The sequence below is a fragment of the Sphaeramia orbicularis genome, chromosome 20, assembly GCF_902148855.1.
Source record: "Sphaeramia orbicularis chromosome 20, fSphaOr1.1, whole genome shotgun sequence".
NCBI classification, from domain to species: Eukaryota; Metazoa; Chordata; class Actinopteri; order Kurtiformes; family Apogonidae; genus Sphaeramia; species Sphaeramia orbicularis.
The window spans coordinates 37,350,864-37,372,258 of record NC_043976.1 but is presented as its reverse complement, the minus strand read 5'-3'; the positions used below and the strand labels follow the sequence as shown (position 1 = coordinate 37,372,258).

Sequence of the window (21,395 nt, the reverse complement as noted above, 5' to 3'; positions counted from 1 at the left end):
AGAAAGAAAGAAAGAAAGAAAGAAAGAAGGGTGGATGGATGGATGGATGGATGAAAGAAAGGATGGATGGATGGAAGAAAGAAAGGTTGAAAGAAAGATGGATGGATGGATGGATGGATGATGGATGGATGAATGAATGAATGAATGAATGAATTAAACAAACAATGGATGGATGAAAGAAAAAAAGAAAGAAAGAAAGAAAGAAGGGTGGATGGATGGATGGATGGATGGATGAAAGAAAGGATGGATGGATGGAAGGAAGAAAGAAAGGTTGAAAGAAAGATGGATGGATGATGGATGGATGAATGAGTGAATGAAACAAACAATGGATGGATGGATGAAAGAAAGGAAGGATGGATGAAAAAGAAAGTTGGGTGAATGAATGAATGAATGAAACAATGGATGGATAGGTGGATGATTGATGGATGGATGAAAGAAAGAAAGGATGAAAGAAAGAAAGAAAGAAAGATGGATGGGTGAATGAATGAATGAAAGAAACAGTGGATGGATGGATGGAAGAAAGAAAGGATGATGGATGGATGGATGAAAGATGGATGAAAGATGGATGGATGAAACAAACAATGCATGGATGGATGAAAGAAAGAAAGAAAGAAAGAAAGAAAGAAAGAAAGAAAGAAAGAAAGAAAGAAAAGATGAATGGAAGAAACAAATGATGGATGAATGATGGATGGATGGATGGATGGATGGACGGACGGACGTATGGATGGCTGGCTGGATGCCACTTTCACATCCCAACACCGTCCACATAAACCAGTCACCATGACAACGGGGCATACTGGTGTTTGGTTGCGTTGCGGTCATTAGCTAACGTGCCAGGAGCCTGTGCTCAGTGGAAGCCCATTTGTTGGTAATTATCAGTTTTCATTACTCATCAGCCTCCGAAGTTCAACACGTTAATAGTTTAGCGCTGAGACGTGGGTCATTGTGTTGATGAAATTACACTGAGCGCCGCTCCGCTCGGCTCCGCTCGTCTTCCCCAGGTGCTACCCCATCTCTGCAGGAGCGCCTTCCACAGACTTTTAATTGGCACTAATTCACTTCCCATTGTGATTCCATTAATTGCACGGACTGACCTGCTCCGGCGCTCCGTTCGTCATCCGGCGCATTTACCGCACCGCGTAATTAGCGGCGGCGCTAACGATCTCAGACTAGAGGAGACCTTTACGCAGACGAGATTTCTCAGCACGGGAGGAGTCAGCAGGAAAACGCATGCAAACAAGGGCACGGAAACACAAACCGTAGACGTAGGGCAACGCCGCGCACGCACAACAGTCAGCGTGGGTGTGTGTTTGTGTGTGTTTTTGTGTGTGGTTTTTTTTCCTCGTCTGTGGGAGTGTTTCAGGTTGGTGTAAGCAAAATACCAAAATACCCCCAAAACAGGTTTGATTAAGCCAGATGTATGGCATTTTAAGTTATTTTTCTGAACATTTTTATGGGCTAAAATACACAAAAAAATGTACAAAAATATACCAAAAATATACTGAAATACACTAAACAAATGCTAAAATACACACACAAAAAAAATGTTTAAATACACTACATAAATATCCTAAAATACAGTAAAATTCACTAAATACACAGGGCATGTGCTGGTTTGATTAACTTTTTAAGATATTTTTCAAAACATTTTTCTGAAATACCCTCAAAAACTCAGAAATAGCACTCAAGTATATAAATATGTGCTTAAGTACACCTAAAATATGCTAAAATACACACAAAAAAGATAAAACACAAAAAATATGCTGAAATACTCTAAAAAATACATGTACAATGCTTAAATACACTAGATAAATACTCTAAAAATTCATTAAATACACAGGGTATCTGCAGGTTGGATGAACTTTTTAAGTTATTTTTCAAAACATTTTTCTGAAATACCCTCAAAAACTCGGAAATAGCACTCAAGTATATAAATATGTGCTTAAGTACACCTAAAATATGCTAAAATACACACAAAAAAGATAAAACACAAAAAATATACTGAAATACTCTAAAAAATACATGTACAATGTTTAAATACACTAGATAAATACACTAAAAATTCATTAAATACACAGGGTATCTGCAGGTTGGATGAACTTTTTAAGTTATTTTTCAAAACATTTTTCTGAAATACCCTCAAAAACTCAGAAATAGCACTCAAGTATATAAATATGTGCTTAAGTACACCTAAAATATGCTAAAATACACACAAAAAAGACAAAACACAAAAAATATACTGAAATACTCTAAAAAATACGTGTACAATGCTTAAATACACTAGATAAATACACTAAAAATTCATTAAATACACAGGGTATCTGCAGGTTGGATGAACTTTTTAAGTTATTTTTCAAAACATTTTTCTGAAATACCCTCAAAAACTCAGAAATGCACTCAAGTATATAAATATGTGCTTAAGTACACCTAAAATATGCTAAAATACACACAAAAAAGATAAAACACAAAAAATATGCTGAAATACTCTAAAAAATACATGTACAATGCTTAAATACGCTAGATAAATACTCTAAAAATTCATTAAATACACAGGGTATCTGCAGGTTGGATGAACTTTTTAAGTTATTTTTCAAAACATTTTTCTGAAATACCCTCAAAAACTCAGAAATAGCACTCAAGTATATAAATATGTGCTTAAGTACACCTAAAATATGCTAAAATACACACAAAAAAGATAAAACACAAAAAATATGCTGAAATACTCTAAAAAATACATGTACAATGCTTAAATACACTAGATAAATACTCTAAAAATTCATTAAATACACAGGGTATCTGCAGGTTGGATGAACTTTTTAAGTTATTTTTCAAAACATTTTTCTGAAATACCCTCAAAAACTCAGAAATAGCACTCAAGTATATAAATATGTGCTTAAGTACACCTAAAATATGCTAAAATACACACAAAAAAGATAAAACACAAAAAATATGCTGAAATACTCTAAAAAAATACATGTACAATGCTTAAATACGCTAGATAAATACTCTAAAAATTCATTAAATACACAGGGTATCTGCAGGTTGGATGAACTTTTTAAGTTATTTTTCAAAACATTTTTCTGAAATACCCTCAAAAACTCAGAAATAGCACTCAAGTATATAAATATGTGCTTAAGTACACCTAAAATATGCTAAAATACACACAAAAAAGATAAAACACAAAAAATATACTGAAATACTCTAAAAAAAATACATGTACAATGCTTAAATATACTAGATAAATACTCAAAAAATTCATTAAATACACAGGGTATCTGCAGGTTGGATGAACTTTTTAAGTTATTTTTCAAAACATTTTTCTGAAATACCCTCAAAAACTCAGAAATAGCACTCAAGTATATAAATATGTGCTTAAGTACACCTAAAATATGCTAAAATACACACAAAAAAGATAAAACACAAAAAATATGCTGAAATACTCTAAAAAATACATGTACAATGCTTAAATACACTAGATAAATACTCTAAAAATTCATTAAATACACAGGGTATCTGCAGGTTGGATGAACTTTTTAAGTTATTTTTCAAAACATTTTTCTGAAATACCCTCAAAAACTCAGAAATGCACTCAAGTATATAAATATGTGCTTAAGTACACCTAAAATATGCTAAAATACACACAAAAAAGATAAAACACAAAAAATATACTGAAATACTCTAAAAAAATACATGTACAATGCTTAAATACACTAGATAAATACTCTAAAAATTCATTAAATACACAGGGTATCTGCAGGTTGGATGAACTTTTTAAGTTATTTTTCAAAACATTTTTCTGAAATACCCTCAAAAACTCAGAAATGCACTCAAGTATATAAATATGTGCTTAAGTACACCTAAAATATGCTAAAATACACACAAAAAAGATAAAACACAAAAAATATACTGAAATACTCTAAAAAAATACATGTACAATGCTTAAACACACTAGATAAATACTCTAAAAATTCATTAAATACACAGGGTATCTGCAGGTTGGATGAACTTTTTAAGTTATTTTTCAAAACATTTTTCTAGACTAAACTACACTGAAAAACATAGAAATGCACTCAAATATAAAAAGGCGCTGAAGTACACATAAAAATATGATAAAATACACCTAAAAATGCTAAAATACACTATACATATATATACAGGGTGTCCCATAAGTCTCCATACATAGGAAAAATAAATGTTTCTTGACATAAACCATTTTTATTTTTTGAATCTGTTCTATATGACAGCCATTTTGTCGGGAACACATTTCAATTTGTGTCCTCCACTGCTGAAGAACTATAAAGAAGAAATATGAAGAAATACATGTTAGAACCATATATGTATGGAATGTATTATGTCTCCTATGTATGGAGACTTATGGTACAGCCTGTACATATATACACACAGGGTGGGGAAGCAAAATTTACAATAAACATTTAGTTGTTTTTTCTCAGCAGGCACTACGTCAATTGTTTTGAAACCAAACATATATTGATGTCATAATCATACCTAACACTATTATCCATACCTTTTCAGAAACTTTTGCCCATATGAGTAATCAGGAAAGCAAACGTCAAAGAGTGTGTGATTTGCTGAATGCACTCGTCACACCAAAGGAGATTTCAAAAACAGTTGGAGTGTCCATAAAGACTGTTTATAATGGAAAGAAGAGAATGACTATGAGCAAAACTATTACGAGAAAGTCTGGAAGTGGAGGAAGCAACAAAAAAACGTACCGAAGCTTTTATTAAAGCTCTCAAATCCAAAATCCTAAAGGATCCAACCAAATCCATGAGAAAAATGGCAATTGAACTTGAGGTAGACAACAAGACCGTTAGAAATGCAGTAAAATATGATTTGAAGTTAAAATCTTACACAAGAACACCAAAACACTTGTTGACAACAGCAACAAATCCAACTTTAGCAATTTTTGGGAATCATGTTTATGTCCGCCTTCTAGCCCAGATCTAAACCCTCTGGATTCTGCTGTTTGGGGCGTTTTAGAACATGCTACCAATAGAACATCACACAGCAATGTGGACTTAAAGATACTATTATGGTAAAAAAAAAAACGGGAATTTTTGAAATGCGAATTGGCAGACATGAGCAAGTGGCGGCACTGCGAGACAGTGACCTTGAGCAAGTAAACACCCCCCCATTTTAGTAACCATTGATGGCTGTGCGAAATTGTTCGGTAATCATGTTTATGTCCGCCTTCTAGCCCAGATCTAAACCCTCTGGATTCTGCTGTTTGGGGCGTTTTAGAACATGCTACCAATAGAACATCACACAGCAATGTGGACTTTCTTAAAGATACTATTAACGAAGAATGGGAGGAGTTGTCACCCGAATATTTGAGGAACACTTGCGCAAGTTTCAGGAAGTGTGTGAAGGCAGTTATTGAGAAAGAAGGAGGACACATAGAATAAAAACATTTTCTATTATGTACATTTTCTTGTGGCGAATAAATTCTAATGACTTTCAATAAACTAATTGGTCATACACTGTCTTTCAATCCCTGCCTCAAAATATTGTAAATTTTGCTTGCCCACCCTGTGTATATATACATATATATATATATATATATATATATATATATATATATATATTTATATATATATATTTATATATATATATATATATATATATATATAAATATATATATATATATATATATATTTATATATATATATATATATATATATATATATATATGGTAAAATACACTAAAATGCACTAAAATACACAAAAATGTCCTAAATGCAGGTTGGATTAAACAAAATTTATGGTATTTTCAGAAAGGAATCAGCAGGAAAACACATGCAAACAAGGGCACGAAAGCACAAACTGTAGACGTAGGGCAACAGCGTGCACGCACAACAGTCAGTGTGTGTGTGTGTTTTTGTGTGTGTTTTCTTTTCCTCGTCTGTGGGAGTGTTTCAGGTTGGTGTAAGCACATGTAGATGAATTAATTCTTTGATCTCTCCCTTTGCGACCTTCCACCTCACACTGATGACAAACTGCCGCTGGATCACGAACAGACGCACACCCACGGAAGGAACAACCCAGCGCCGGCAATTTAATCATGACAGTAACGGGTAGAAATGTCAGGGTTCAGACGCACACACCAGGTCCTGACCGCCGCGCTCATTTAACATGCATGAGCGACTCGGATCCACGCTACGACGGCACCTCGGAGCGGAGATGAGCAAAACTGTCGACTGCTAAGAGGAACGTAAACACAACGGAGGCCCCTCCCACATGTTTGTGGAGCCCAGGACGGAAACGGAGAATAAAAAACACATCTGCTGTGGACCAGGAGTGGTTTTTTCAAGACTAAAACACAATCAAAAAGAAAAAAAATCTGTAAAATATATAAAAAATATGCTAAAATACACCTAAAAATATGCTAAAATACACAAAAAAATATGCTAAATACACAAAAAATACGCTGAAATACACTAAATAATGCTAAAATACACTAAAATACACTAAAAAATATGCTAAAATACACAAGAATATGCTGAAATACACGACATAAATATGCTAAATACACTAAAATTCACTTAATACACAAACAAGTTTGATTAAGCCAAATTTTTGACTTTTTAAGATATTTTTCAAAACATATTGTGCCTATATAACATACGTGAGCGACTCGGATCTACGCTACGACGGCACCTCGAAGCGAAGATGAGCAAAACTGTTGACTGGTAAGAAAAAAGTAAACACAACGGAGGCCCCTCCCACATGTTTGTGGAGCCCAGGACGGAAACGTAGAATAAAAAACGTATCTGGTGTGGACCAGGGGGGGTTTTTTCAAGACTAAAATACTCTCAAAAAGAAAAAAATCTGTATAAAAGTATGCTAAAATGCACCTAAAAATATGCTAAAAAACACCAAAAATATGCTAAAATACACAAAAATAATGCTAAAATACACAAAAATACACAAAAAAAATGTGCTAAAATACACAAGAATATGCTAAAATACACGACATAAATATGCTAAATACACTAAAATTCACTTAATACACAAACAAGTTTGATTAAGCCAAATTTATGACTTTTTAAGATATTTTTCAAAACATTTTGTGCTTATTTAACATGCATGAGCGACTCAGATCCACGCTACGTTGGCACCTCGGAGCGGAGATGAGCAAAACTGTCGACTGCTAAGAGGAAACACAACGGAGGCCCCTCCCACATGTTTGTGGAGCCCAGGACGGAAACGGAGAATAAAAAAACACATCTGGTGTGGACCAGGGGTGGTTTTTTCAAGACTAAAACACAGTTGAAAAGAAGAAAATCTGTAAAATGTATAAAAATATGCTAAAATACACCTAAAAATATGGTAAAATACACTAAAATATGATAAAATACACAAAAAAAGCTAAAATACACAAAACAATGCTAAAATACCCAAAAATATGCTAAAATATACAACAAATTGCTTAAATACACTATATAAATATGCTAAAATACACTAAAATTCACTAAATACACAAGGTTATCTGCAGGTTTGAGTAGCTTTTTCAGATATTTTTCAAAACATTTTTCTGAAATACCCTCAAAAACTCAGAAATAGCACTCAAGTATATAAATATGTGCTTAAGTACACCTAAAAATATGCTAAAATACACACAAAAAGATAAAACCCAAAAAAATATGCTGAAATACTCTAAAAATACATGTACAATGCTTAAATACACTACATAAACACACTAAAATTCATTAAATACACAGGGTATCTGCAGGTTGGATTAACTTTTTAAGTTATTTTTCAAAACATTTTTCTAGACTAAAGTACACTCAAAAACATAAAAATGCACTCAAATATAAAAAGGTGCTGAAGTACACATAAAAATATGATAAAATAAACCTAAAAATGCTAAAATACACATGAAAAAATAATCTCTCTCTCTCCATATATATATATATATATATGTATATATATATAGATAGATAGATAGATAGATAGATAGATAGATAGGTATAGATATAGATATATGGTAAAATACACTACAATGCACTAAAATACACTAAAATGTCCTAACTACAGTTTGGATTAAACAAAATTTATGGTATTTTCAATGATTTGTCTAAACATTTTTATAAAGTAAAATTCACCAAAATTGCACAAAAATATACCAAAAATCTGTTGAAATACAAAAAAATTGCTTAAATACACTACATAAATGTGTTAAAATACACTAAAATTCACTAAATACATAATCTGCTTCTGATTGGTTCACCTAGTCTGTAGTCTGCTTCTGATTGGTTCAGTTGTTCTGTAGTCTGCTTCTGGTTGGTTCAGTTGTTCTGAAGTCTGCTTCTGATTGGTTCAGTTGTTCTGAAGTCTGCTTCTGATTGGTTCAGTTGTTCTGAAGTCGGCTTCTGATTGGTTCAGTTGTTCTGAAGTCGGCTTCTGATTGGTTGACCTGTGTGTGAATCTGTTACTCACCTGGTTGTGGACTTGACCTTCCACAGCCTTTAATCCTTGACTCTTCCATCCCACAGAAAACACAAACAGAGTAGAGCTGAAACAGGGAATCCAGTGTTTCATTAAAGCTGTGGCCCACAGACACACTGAATATTTCACTGCACTCCTGTGTTCAGCTGGTGGAGGAAGGCTCAGTCAGACTGCTGCAGGAACGTGTTCAGCACCAACACACTTATACTGAACATGAGTGTGAACGCAGAAGGAAGCTGTTTCAGACATGATCACTGTCCTGTCTGATGACACACATGTTGAATGTTGTTGTTTGTAGGGTCTTCCTGGACCCCCTGGTGAGAAAGGAGAGAACGGTGACGTCGGACCAATGGTAAGAAACAAACTCACATCTGTGTTTAACACGGTTTCAACTGCAGGTGAAGAAGAGGAGAGTTCATGTGTCCTGTGTGGAAGGATGGATATTAGCAATTATGTCTGCATCTTCTTCTTCTTCTTCTTCCTCTTCTTTTTCTTCTTCCTCTTCTTCCTCTTCTTCTTCTCTTCCTCTTCTTCCTCTTCTTCCTCTTCTTCTTCCTCTTCCTCTTCTTCCTCTTCTTCCTCTTCTTCTTCTTCCTCTTCTTTCTTCTTCCTCTTCTTCTTTTCTTCCTCTTCTTCCTCTTCTTCTTCTTCCTCTTCCTCTTTTTCCTCTTCTTCTTCCTCTTCTTTTTCTTCCTCTTTTCCTCTTCTTCCTCTTCTTCTTCTTCTTACTCTTCTTTTTCTTCTTCCTCATCTTTTTCTTCTTCCTCTTCTTCTTCCTCTTCTTCTTTTTCTTCCTCTTCTTTTTCTTCTTCTTCTTCCTCTTCCTCCTGCTATTACTTTTATTTTCTTCATCTTCTTTTTCTTCTTCTTCCTGCTACTACTTTCCTCTTCTTTTTCTTCTTCTTCTTCTTCTTCTTCCTCTTTTTCCTTTTCTTCTTTACTATTATTACTACTTTGTTCTACTAGTATTTTCTCATGTATAATTAACTTTTTTCCACTTCTGTTTTTGTACTTATTGTTAATATTATATATTTTCTTGTAATATCTCTGTTATATTCGGTGTTGTGCATCTACTGGAACCTCAGTTTCAAATTTAGCAGAAATCACACCTTGAACCCTATTACACATACATTTATTTTATAAATACTAATCTCAGGTCTTCTGTTTTACAGTTTTACATTATTGCAAAATGGCGTCTTGTCCTTTACTTCCTCTTTGACTTTCCACTTTCATAACTGCACAATCATCAGCTTAACTACATACGTTACTACAGAGGCGGTACTTTAATGGACAATACATTTATTTATACTTGGACAGGTTTTATCATCAGGCTCTTGATTTTATAATTTTGCAGATGCAGATTTATTTAGTTTTGTTGTTTTTTTGTCATCTTTTTTGTCAGGAAAAGCATTACACCTTTATATATTTGCATAAAATTAGCTTTTATTATAATTTAACATGCAGTTTGTGTACATGTCAAACCCATATTGCATAATATACTTATGATACTGCAAGTTTTGTACATTTTAACAACATTTCTTTCTTTGTTTTGTTTTTTTTTTTTGTTTGTTTTTTGTTTTGCAGGGTCCTCCTGGTCCACCTGGCCCAAGGGGTCCTCAGGGTCCCAGTGGAGCCGACGTACGTATAACATGTCAAATGCACTTATGCATAAAACTGTGTCGTAGAAGACTGCAGCTTAATGTTCATGGACCTGTATTCCATTTAAAAGCCTGGATATGATCATGAATAGACCGATGCTGACTCACCTCTTTCTGGATTTCCCCCCCGCAGGGTCCACAAGGTCCTCCAGGCGGCGTCGGCCCGATGGGATCTGTTGGTGAGAAGGTAAGAGGGAGCACAAGGCACCCCGGGGTGTTTTCTATCTGTGCAGCATCACATTGAGCTCTGACACCAATAGAACCATAATTCAGACCTCACATCACCCCTTTAAACCAGAGGGGTCCAAGGCATTTTCCTCCAGAGTCCACATTCAGCCCAATATGGTCTAAAAAATGATAAGATAAGGTAAATGATAAGATAAAATATAAGGTAAAATAAGAGAAGATATAAGATAAGATAAAATAAGAGAAGATAAAAGATAAGATAAAATAAAATAAGAGAAGATAAAAGATAAGATAAGATAAAAGATACGATAAGATAAGATAAAATATAAGATAACATAACATAAGAGATGATAAAATATAAGATAAAATAAGAGAAGATAAAAGATAAGATAAAATAAGAGAAGGTAAAAGAGAAGATAAGATAAAAGATACGATAAGATTAAATATAAGATAAGATAAAATAAGAGAAGATAAAAGAAGATAAAATAAGAGAAGATAAAAGAGAAGATAAGATAAAAGATACGATAAGATAAGATTAAATATAAGAGAAGATAAAATAAGAGAAGATAAAAGATAAGAGAAGATAAAATAAGAGAAGGTAAAAGATAAGATAAGATAAAAGATACGATAAGATTAAATATAAGATAAGATAAAATAAGAGAAGATAAAATAAGAGAAGATAAAAGAGAAGATAAGATAAAAGATACGATAAGATAAGATTAAATATAAGAGAAGATAAAATAAGAGAAGATAAAAGAGAAGATAAGATAAAAGATACGATAAGATTAAATATAAGAGAAGATAAAATAAGAGAAGATAAAAGATAAGATATAAGATAAGATAGGATAAGATGGGATAGGACAGGATTAAGATATGACAAAATAAGATAAGACAGGACAGGTTAAGATAAGATATAAGAGAAGATAAAATAAGAGAAGATAAAATATAAGATAAGATAAAATAAGAGAAGAGAAGATAAAAGATGAGATAAAATAAGAGAAGATATAAGATAAGATAAAAGATACGATAAGATAAGATTAAATATAAGATAAGATGAAATAAGAGAAGATAAAATATAAGATAAGATAAAATAAGAGAAGATAAAAGAGAAGATAAGATAAAAGATACGATAAGATAAGATTAAATATAAGAGAAGATAAAATAAGAGAAGATAAAAGAGAAGATATAAGATTAGATAGGATAAGATGGGATAGGACAGGATAAGATATGACAAAATAAGTTAAGTTAACATAAGATATAAGATTAGATAAAATAAGAGAAGATAAAATATAAGAGAAGTTAAAATAAGAGAAGATAAAAGATAAGATAAAATAAGAGAAGATAAAAGATAAGATAAAAGATACGATAAGATTAAATATAAGATAAGATAAAATAAGAGAAGATAAAATATAAGAGAAGATAAAATAAGAGAAGATAAAAGATAAGATAGGATAAGATGGGATAGGACAGGATAAGATATGACAAGATAAGACAGGACAGAATAAGATAAGTTAAGATAAGATAAGATAAGATGGGACAGGACAGGATAAGGTAAAATAAGATAAGATATGACAAGATAAGAATAAATATGATCAGATAAGATAGGACAGGAGAAGATAAGATGAGATGAGATATGACAAGATAAGATTATATAAGATGGGAAAGGACAGGATAAGGTAAGATAAGATAAGATAAGATAAGGAAAAGTGACCCATGGCTCAGTTGTCTGTTATAGAATTCTTCTTATGGAAAAGTGACCCACCTCCAATAAATTACCAAATTTGTAAAAAAAAAAAAAAAAAGTATATTTTAGGTATATATAAACACAAAACATGCTATGAAAACCACAAAAATGTATTAACAATCATACTTTGCACAAATACAAGCACATGATATTACAACTATATCTGTGACTCTGTGATTAACACCTGTTATTTACTCCAAAAACTGTTCAATCAATTAATCACTCAAATTTTATTTATATAGCGCCAAATCATAACAAACATTATCTCATGACGCTTTACATGTACAGTCATGTTCAGTGTTACATAGTTTTTAGTTTATTAGTTTATTACGTCTTGGACAATCATAATGAATTAACTGTATCAATAACAGTACAAAGGGCAGCTTTAGCCAACATGGCTAGTCTGGTACAAATATTACTAAGTTAAGATTGATTTTAGAAAATAAAGACATAAAATCTATTTTTTAGGGTCGATTTCATGTCTATGATGTATTATTTACTTCAGTGATTATATGAATGAAATCATTTAGTAGTTTCGGGTGAAAATTTCAAATTATACACATATATTTAAGCTTATTATAATATAGACATGTATTAGAACATTTCTATTAACAAACTCTACAAATTCACATAAGGGGTCCAGATCCAGATTCTATGGGGTGGGTCGGAATTCTATATGACACCGGTTCAGACCTTGTACCCCCCACCCCCACCCCCAGTCCGACTGTGTGCCCCTCTTTGTCCCCACTGCACAGGCTTTTAGTCTGAGTTAGAGCTCTGACACTGTTAATGTCTATTTTACAACACTTCCAACAAGATTCGCTCATTTTACTACCATTTGGCAGAAGGCTGCACTATAAATACTTAATGCTTTACCACGGCTGTTAAAGGGACTCTGGATTAAGGAACATGAAGGGCTCCCCACACTTTAAGGGGGCACTTAGAATCCACTGACTTTTAGCACCTTTGGTAATCAACTCCAATTACACACTTTAATTTGTCCCAGTGTGCAGACACAGACCACAGCACAACTGTAACGCCCTCCGACCGCTGGCATGAATAAAGCCAAGTCTGCACTTTTATCCCAACATTTACACAAATAATCATTGTCTGTGATAGTGGGAACAAAGAGAGTCAGTCACATTCATAAATTCACCTGCTCTGTTTAAGAACGAATATGGCGCTGTTGGGTGGAAACCTCGCAAGTCCATTTTTGGTCTTTTATCAGTTAGAAAAACAAAGATTAAAATACTAAAATTGTGTAAATAATACTAAAAACTGTTTTTTTTTCTCCCAAATAAGCATAAACAACAAGACAAAGGTTAAAGCTATACCTACCGATGTGGCATTTCTTACAGCACTTAGTAAAAGTTTGAACATGAACAAGCCCCACCCCCTTCCCCTCTGCCTGAGCTCTGAGGCTCCTCCTCCTCTCACCTGATGCGCGATGGAAACGGAGGAGGAAACAGAGGCGGAGGTCCGGTCCATTTTGGCGTGTCCGCGGACCCCTCCCTCAGTAATCAGATGCATCATCCACCTGCCACGGGTCTGCGGCTCCTGTTCCATCAGTAGACCTGGTCTGTGCAGTACTGGGTCAGGGTCTTCACTGCAGTGCCCAGGGGATGGGCGCGCGCACTGTGAACGCGCGGCCTCCGTGAATTTTCCGTGGACATTTGAAGTTTCATAGTCCATACAATTATCATCCTACATCATCTTACATGTGTGACACCATGTACATGTACCTGTATGAGTCCCACCGTCATAAAAGCTGAACTTTATGCAGACCTGTTCAGTCCAGTACAGCTGACTTCCGGACTTTTATCTCCATCCTTCATTCATCAGACTCCCGTTTGTGCCCCTCAGTCGTTGTTTCTGTTCATAAATCCGTTTTTTCCTTCCACATGTGCATGTCAGTTCTATCCAAACACATCTTAGACAGTAGACTGTGGTCAGTGACAGGAGAAGCAGCGCCAGTGAAGCGTCAGATTCAGTGGTACACATATTGGATGTGAGACGGAGATAATGAATCGGATGCTGGACGGCCGTAATGGATGATTGACAGGAGGCTCAGCCAGGTTCGGCCAATTATTTTATTCGGACCGACTAAAATGATTGGTCAGACTTTTATCAGAAATATATGAGAATTAAACATTTTTGAGTTTCAATACCTGGTGGATTTCTTTTACATTTTAGTTTGACACACACTTATTAGGAGCATTTTAAGATGACAAAAGAAAAGTGTAAAAATGCCACATCATACGGTATAGCTTTAATGTACATATCGCTGTTGTCAGGTGGAAATCTCGTAAGTCCATTTTTGGTCTTTTTTTAGTAAGAAAAACAAAGATCAAAATACCAAAATTGTGCAAATAATACCAACAGTTAATTACTTTTTTCTCCCAAAGAAGCATAAACAAGACCATTTCTAAAAATATAAATAAGTAACAAAAGAATAAGAGACGTGTAGTGAAATACTGAGGATAATATTATAAAGAAATGGGATAAATCCTCTAAGAATGGTTAAATGTAGAGAAAAATTCATTTGGAAGTGGCCACAAAAATAGCTCTAGGTCTTTAAAGGTTAATGTACATATTGTCACTGTCTGGTGGAAACCTCGTAAGTCCATTTTTGGTCTTTTATTAGTAAGAAAAACCAAGATCAAAATATCAAAATTGTGCAAATGACACAAAAAATTTCTTACTTTTTTCACCCAAATAAGCATAAACAACAAGACCATTTCTAAAAATATAAATAAGTAAAAAAGAATAACGGAAGTGTAGTAATATACTGAGGATAATATTATAATATTGATAAATCACTTAGGAAAGGTTAAATGTAGAGAAAAATTTATTTGGAAGTGGCCACAAAAATAGATCTAGGTCTTTAAGGGTTAATGTACATATCGTTGCTGTCTGGCGGAAACGTCATAAGTCCATTTTTGGTCTTTTTTTTGTAAGAAAAACCAAGATCAAAATATCAAAATTGTGCAAAAGATACCAAAAACTCAATTTTTTTCACCCAAGTAAGCATAAACAAGACAAGGGTTAATGTACAAATTGTTGCTGTTGGGGAGAAACCTCGTAAGTCCATTTTTGTTTGGTCTTTGTTTTAGTAAGAAAAGTAAGAAAAACAAAGATCAAAATACCAAAATTGTGCAAGTGATACCAAAAACTTTTTGTTTTTTTCACCCAAATACACCAGCAAGACAAGGGTTAATATGCATATTGTCGCTGTTGGGCAGAAACCTCGTAAGTCCACTTTCGGTCTTTTTTTGGTCGTAAAAGGATTCAATTGGTCAGTCTTCACGTTGGCCTGATGGTTTTAGAGATATTTAACCAATGAAACATATTGAAATGTCTTGTGACTACATCTCTTAACCCCATTAATTTATTTAGATCATACATCGTTTTTCCAGTTTCCTGAAAAATAGCTGTTTTGGACATAAGAGGTTTCCGCCCGACAGCGATATGTGAAATGCACTGGGATATGTGTGACATTTTCACATGCTAAAAGATGCTATAAATGAGAGTAAAGTTTATTTGTGCAGACACTGACATTTGGTTATCCACAGGGTGAACAAGGCGAGGCTGGAAACCCGGGACCACCTGGAGAGCCTGGAACTGGGGTAAGTGTGTTTTTCTGTGCGACAGGTGTCAAATTTAATATGTGTTACAGTCAAATTATGTGTTTGTAGGTACATTACAGAGAGTACGAGTCTAACATATGGCATTAGATCAAACTAAGGCATCATCATCCTTTATGAATTAGGTTTTCATGTAATACAACGATCTAAAGCACACTTAATCCGTATTTAAGATGCAAACTACGAGTATATGTACACACTGCAGAACTTTTATGGTACACAGCATGAAATTAGAGTAAAATCAGTGACTTTTTAGTGAAGTGCATTTCTTCAAACTACAGTATTTCCTCTAATAGTGACCCAGGCCTTTATTTTTCTGTACTGCAGAAGATACCACACCTTTATTTATTTATTTTTTTTGTAACTTATGTTTTATTAGTTTTAAAAGAACAACAACAAAAAGAAAACACAACAACATAAATAAGTCTGGGTAGCACAGTCTTATCAATTATTTTGCTTATATAATGTCCATTTTTTCCACTTTTTGTTCATTTGTGGTTCTTGTAGTCCAGGGGTCTCAAACATGCGGCCCGGGGGCCAAATGCGGCCCGCCAAAGGTTCCAATCCGGCCCGTGGGATGAATTTGCAAAGTGCAAAAATTCCACAGCTTCATTTTAGTTCAGGTTCCACATACGGACCAATATGATCTCAAGTAAAATATCCTACAAAAAATAATGACTCCATATTTTCTTCTGGGTTTGATGTGAAAAAAATATTACATTATATCTATAAATAAGGACAACTTCCAATTTTTGTCTTTGTTTTAGTACAAAAAATAACATTAAATTCTGAAAATATTTACATTTACAAACTATCCTGTAACAATAAAATGTGCATAATCTGAACAACTATGAACAACCTGAAATGTCTAAAGAAAATTAAGCACAATTTTAACAATTTTCTGCCCGTTACTAAGTGTTTAGTGTCTTTGTAGATCCGATCCATAATACACATGTATAAATGACAAGTTGAGGCATAATTTTTTTTTTTTTAACATTGCACTTATTTTTCTTAAGAATTTTGTTTTTTTCAGGTTATTCATATCTTTTTGTTTGAATAGTTTAGAAACATAAGTATTTTCATAATTTAATGGGGGTTTTTTGCACTAAAACAAAGACAAAAATTTGGATTTGTCATTATTTATAGGTTATCACGCTAGTATTTTTCTGGTCCGGCCCACTTGAGATCAAATTGGGCTGAATGTGGCCCCTGAAAGAACATGAGTTTGAGACCCCTGTTGTAGTCTCAATCTGTGTGTTAGATTTTCCATTAAAATACGTCCTCGATCGTAGTTATTATCCATTGATCCTTTGATGGTACGTTCATCTTCCCCCAATTCCTTGTTATATATTTTTTTTGCAGCTATCAACATCACCTTTACCAAATATTTATCGTATTCACGTTTAGTGCCATCACCAAAGTTGCATAAATAAAGAATTTCAGGTTTCTTTGGAATTGTGTATCCTAATACTTGACATAAGACATTGCAGATCATTTCCCAATATTCCGAAAGTTTTGAACATTTCCAAAAAAACATGAGAATGGTCAGAATCCATCTCCCCGCATTCTCTCCAACATTCCTGATGCCTCTGGAACTGTTTACTTTTAAACTTGGGTGTAATAAAAAAATCTTATAAGATTTTTCCAGGCAAATTCCCTCCATGTCCGAGAGCTAGTAGTTGTATGATGTAATTTCCACATGTTTAGCCAATCTATATCATCAATTTCTATGTCAAATTCTCTTTCCCGTTTTACTTTTACATAGTAAGTTGTTTGCTTATCGAGATTTATTAAGGCTTTATATAATGCTGAGATTATCCTAATATTACTATCTTTATATGCTTTAGTCATGATTTGAACCACATCGCTCTCTTCCATGGAGGGTCCCACCTGTATTTCCCCTTTATAATAGTCTCTCATTTGAAGATAACGGAAAAAATCATGTTTCTCAAATGGATATGTTTGTGCCAAAGTTTGGAAACTCTCCAGCCTCCCAACCACACCTTTATTTGACACAAGTCTGTAACAGAGACAGACCTTTATGTCTAATTTATTCTGTTTAATATGTACAATTAGTCATTTTTTTAAAAACGTGTTTTTATTGAGATTTATTATGTATTTATTATTATTATTAGGGCTGGGCAAGCTAACGCGTTATTACCGTGTTAACGCATTCATTAAATAACGCCGACAATTTTTTTTTTTTTTTTATCTCACGTTAATCCCGTTTTATTCTAACTCCTATTCTTCTTCCCCTGCTTGTGTGCGTGTAGCGATTAGCTCGGCGGATAGACAACAGGTTTCCCAAGAAAAGTCGGACGCCCACAACTTCTCTCCAAATCTTTTACTTGAGACTCACTGTAAAACTGCAACATACATACCAAATATGTCTGAGTTCTGTTCATTGCCTTAGTACATTTACATGGCATTATATATTTAAATGAATGGGAAAAAGATTGCTAGCTCGATGCTAACTTGAATGGGAAAATCCATAGACACGCTAACGATTAGCATTTACAGATTAATTTAAGATTTACAACATCTTTTTATCCAGCAACAAAGGTTCACATCAGAGATATTTTATACTATTCATTCTTACAACTGAACATAAAATACTCACAGGCAAACGTTTTTGGGGCCATACAAACAGAGTGAAAGAAATGTGTCTGTTAGTTCCTTCTTATGTCCAAACTGACTATGGGAACACCGAAAGGACAAAACATACGTTAGTGCAACTTATTCCCACCACTAGAGGGCCCCCTTTGCTTGCTTTTAACAACTGAACATCATATATTATTCGTCTTATTAGTACTAGTACTTATTAGTGGGCTTAAGACTCCTGTCAGTCACTCACAGCTGGAAATAAACTGATGGGGACATAAACATGGAGAAAAGTAGCGGTCTGTTCCATGGACATTTTCATTTTAAATGTCTTCAGATGGTGGGGTTGAGAAGGACAAAGTGATTTGTAAGCACTGCGATGTGGAATTATTTTTTATCACCGGAGTACTTCGAGTCTGAAATATCACCTACAGGCAATACACGCTGTTGGCGCCCCCCCCCATAAAACTATGCGATTAATCATGATTAATCGCAGAAATCCACACGATTAATTGCGATTGAAATTTTTAATCGCTGCCCAGCACTAATTTATTTTGTTTTTCCTGCAGCCAAGTCAACAATGTATGAACCTAATTTGGTTTGAATTCAACCAATAGTTTTACTGCTAGAGATTTAACAAACAAACAAACAAACCGGGCCAAAAACAACACCCCTTGCCTCCCCTTTGGTGGAGCGGGGTAAAAACAGGCATCGTTTTGCTAAATGCTTTAAACTCTATCAATAGAAGTGTACATACACCAATAGGCCTTATATAGTGTATTTTTACCCTTAATTCTAATTGACTCCTGGTGGTTTTTATCTGAGGAAACAGTTATCTTATTAAAAATAACAATAGTCTCTTTTGCACAGCATGAAATCAATTAAGTAGCTAGAACATAATGAACAGTCACATACATTTACTGGTTAATTACACATGCAAATGAATGTATATTATAATTCCACCCTCTTAAATGTGGACAGGTAGAGCAGAGGCTTATGGGAAATTAGTGATCTCAGGGGAATATAATGCAGAGTCTTTCAGTAATGCACAGATTTTAGGAATGTAACTGCATTCAGATGAACATTTATAAAAACAGTATTTGGAAATAAATCAGTGTGTATATTGCAGATACATATATTTCGTCACTTATGGATGTTTATGGGTTCTGTTATTACACATTTCATAGAACCAGGGCTCGTACAGGTGCTTGAAATCCTTGAAAATGCTTGAGATCGAGTTTAAGTCCTTGAAAGTGCTTGCAGTCATGATTGCGATTTTATTTATTTATTTATTTATTTTTAATATTAACCCTTTCATGTATACTGGTCACTACAGTGGACACTTATTCTACAGCTGTTCTCTTGTATATTCGTGGATTTTTTTTTTTTTTTTACACATATCTTTATTAAAGATTTACGACATTACATATCGTTTCTGACATGAATTGGTAACATTGTGTAGATCTCCCCTGAGTGTAATAGTTATAGTTTTCACGCAGTTATCAGTAAATGCATGTTTCTTCGCTTCAAAAATTAAATGCATGGTGTCCAGCTGAGTGGACATTTTTCTAAGAATTTTTTTGATTATTATTACTTTTTTTTTTTTTCCATAAGAAAATTTTCAATCGCATTGTTTTTTTTCATGCCTAAAGAGGAATAAAAACACTCAGGAAAAAAATCTTGATTAAGGTTCTCATAATTTGTGCATAAAAGGGTTAACTCTGCCAGTAAGTAAAGTTTATTTATAAAGCGCTTTCCACAGATAAAAATCTCAGAGCTGTACATAAAATTTGTGCAATGAAACAACATATGAATAATTTCATAAAATAAATAAAAAGGATAAATCCATCAACCAAAAGCTTTCCTAAAAATAGAAACGTCTTGAGTTGCTTTTTAAAAAGGCCAGGTTAGATGTGAAGCCAAACCTACTTACAGAGAGGCGATACATTTATAAAAGAAAAAATTTTATGTCAAAAATGAAAATTAGCGGGTGTTTTCAGGTCGACCCCAGGTACATTTTAGTCTGAATCTTTGTTTCAGCCGATTAATTTCAAAAGGGTGGGAGTAATTCCATTCCTTAAAGAGTAAAAAATTAAAAACATTGAAACACATAAATAGTAAAAACATGCTAATTATTACATATTGCACCGTTATTACATAATGCGGCGCTACACATTCCGTTTGCAGTGAAACAGTCGCTTAACCGTTAACTTTAGCCAAATATGGAACCGAATGTGATGGAAGTGTGTTTTGTTCTGCACACACTGACACATTGTATTCATCACAATGACCGTAATTGCAGCTCACGTTGGGTTCGTCTCAGCGTGGCTCTGCGGCTTCACGCCCCACGTCCAAACGACACACACCGAACACACACTGTTAAAACATAATAATTACACGGAGGATACGCCCGCTGCTTCTGTTCCAAACAACAACCACTGTACGCACCGTGACTTCAGAGCAGGCGACATGTACAGGCGGGAGTTTGGACTGGACCCAGTTTAACCCTTTATCGGCCAAGTGACTGTTTTTGGTCATTTTGGCACACATAAGTAATGGTACTAATGTAAAGAATGTAACAGGTGTTGTTCTAATGTTCTAAAATACATGATCCTTTCACCTTACATGTGTTTTTCCTGTATTTTTAAAAAATATACTATTTGGATTTTTATTTTATTCATTTATTTTTTTGCCACTTATGGGTAAGGAACCTAATACGGTAACTTCATTGATCTTGATTTTCTACATGACAATAATAAAAAAAAAGAAAAAATTAAAAAATTTCACAAGAGTAATAAACCCTTAGTGTGTTATTGGAAAAAAGAAGATTTTATTACTGTTGTGAAATTTTCCAAACTTTTTATTGTCATGTAGAAAATTAAGGTAAAGTTACCAATATACCTATAAATTTTTTGTTTTATTATTCTAAGAAAACAGTCAGAATTGTGAGATTAAAGTCACAATTTTGAGGAAAAAAGTCAGAATTGTGAGATTAAAGTCAGAATTCTGAGAAAAAAAGTCAGAATTGTGAGATTAAAGTCAGAATTCTGAGAAAAAAAGTCAGAATTGTGAGATTAAAGTCAGAATTTTGAG

The 21,395-nt window shown here is 33.8% G+C and overlaps 1 protein-coding gene across 1 annotated transcript in view; it reads left to right on the top strand.

Moving 5' to 3' along the window:
- The window catches only part of col11a1a (collagen, type XI, alpha 1a), a 281,120-nt gene that overhangs the window by 197,569 nt on the left and 62,156 nt on the right, over positions 1 to 21,395 (top strand). The window contains 4 exon segments of the mRNA XM_030123523.1: positions 8,768 to 8,821; positions 10,054 to 10,107; positions 10,261 to 10,314; positions 15,630 to 15,683. Of these exon segments, the coding sequence (XP_029979383.1) occupies positions 8,768 to 8,821; positions 10,054 to 10,107; positions 10,261 to 10,314; positions 15,630 to 15,683 (216 nt within the window).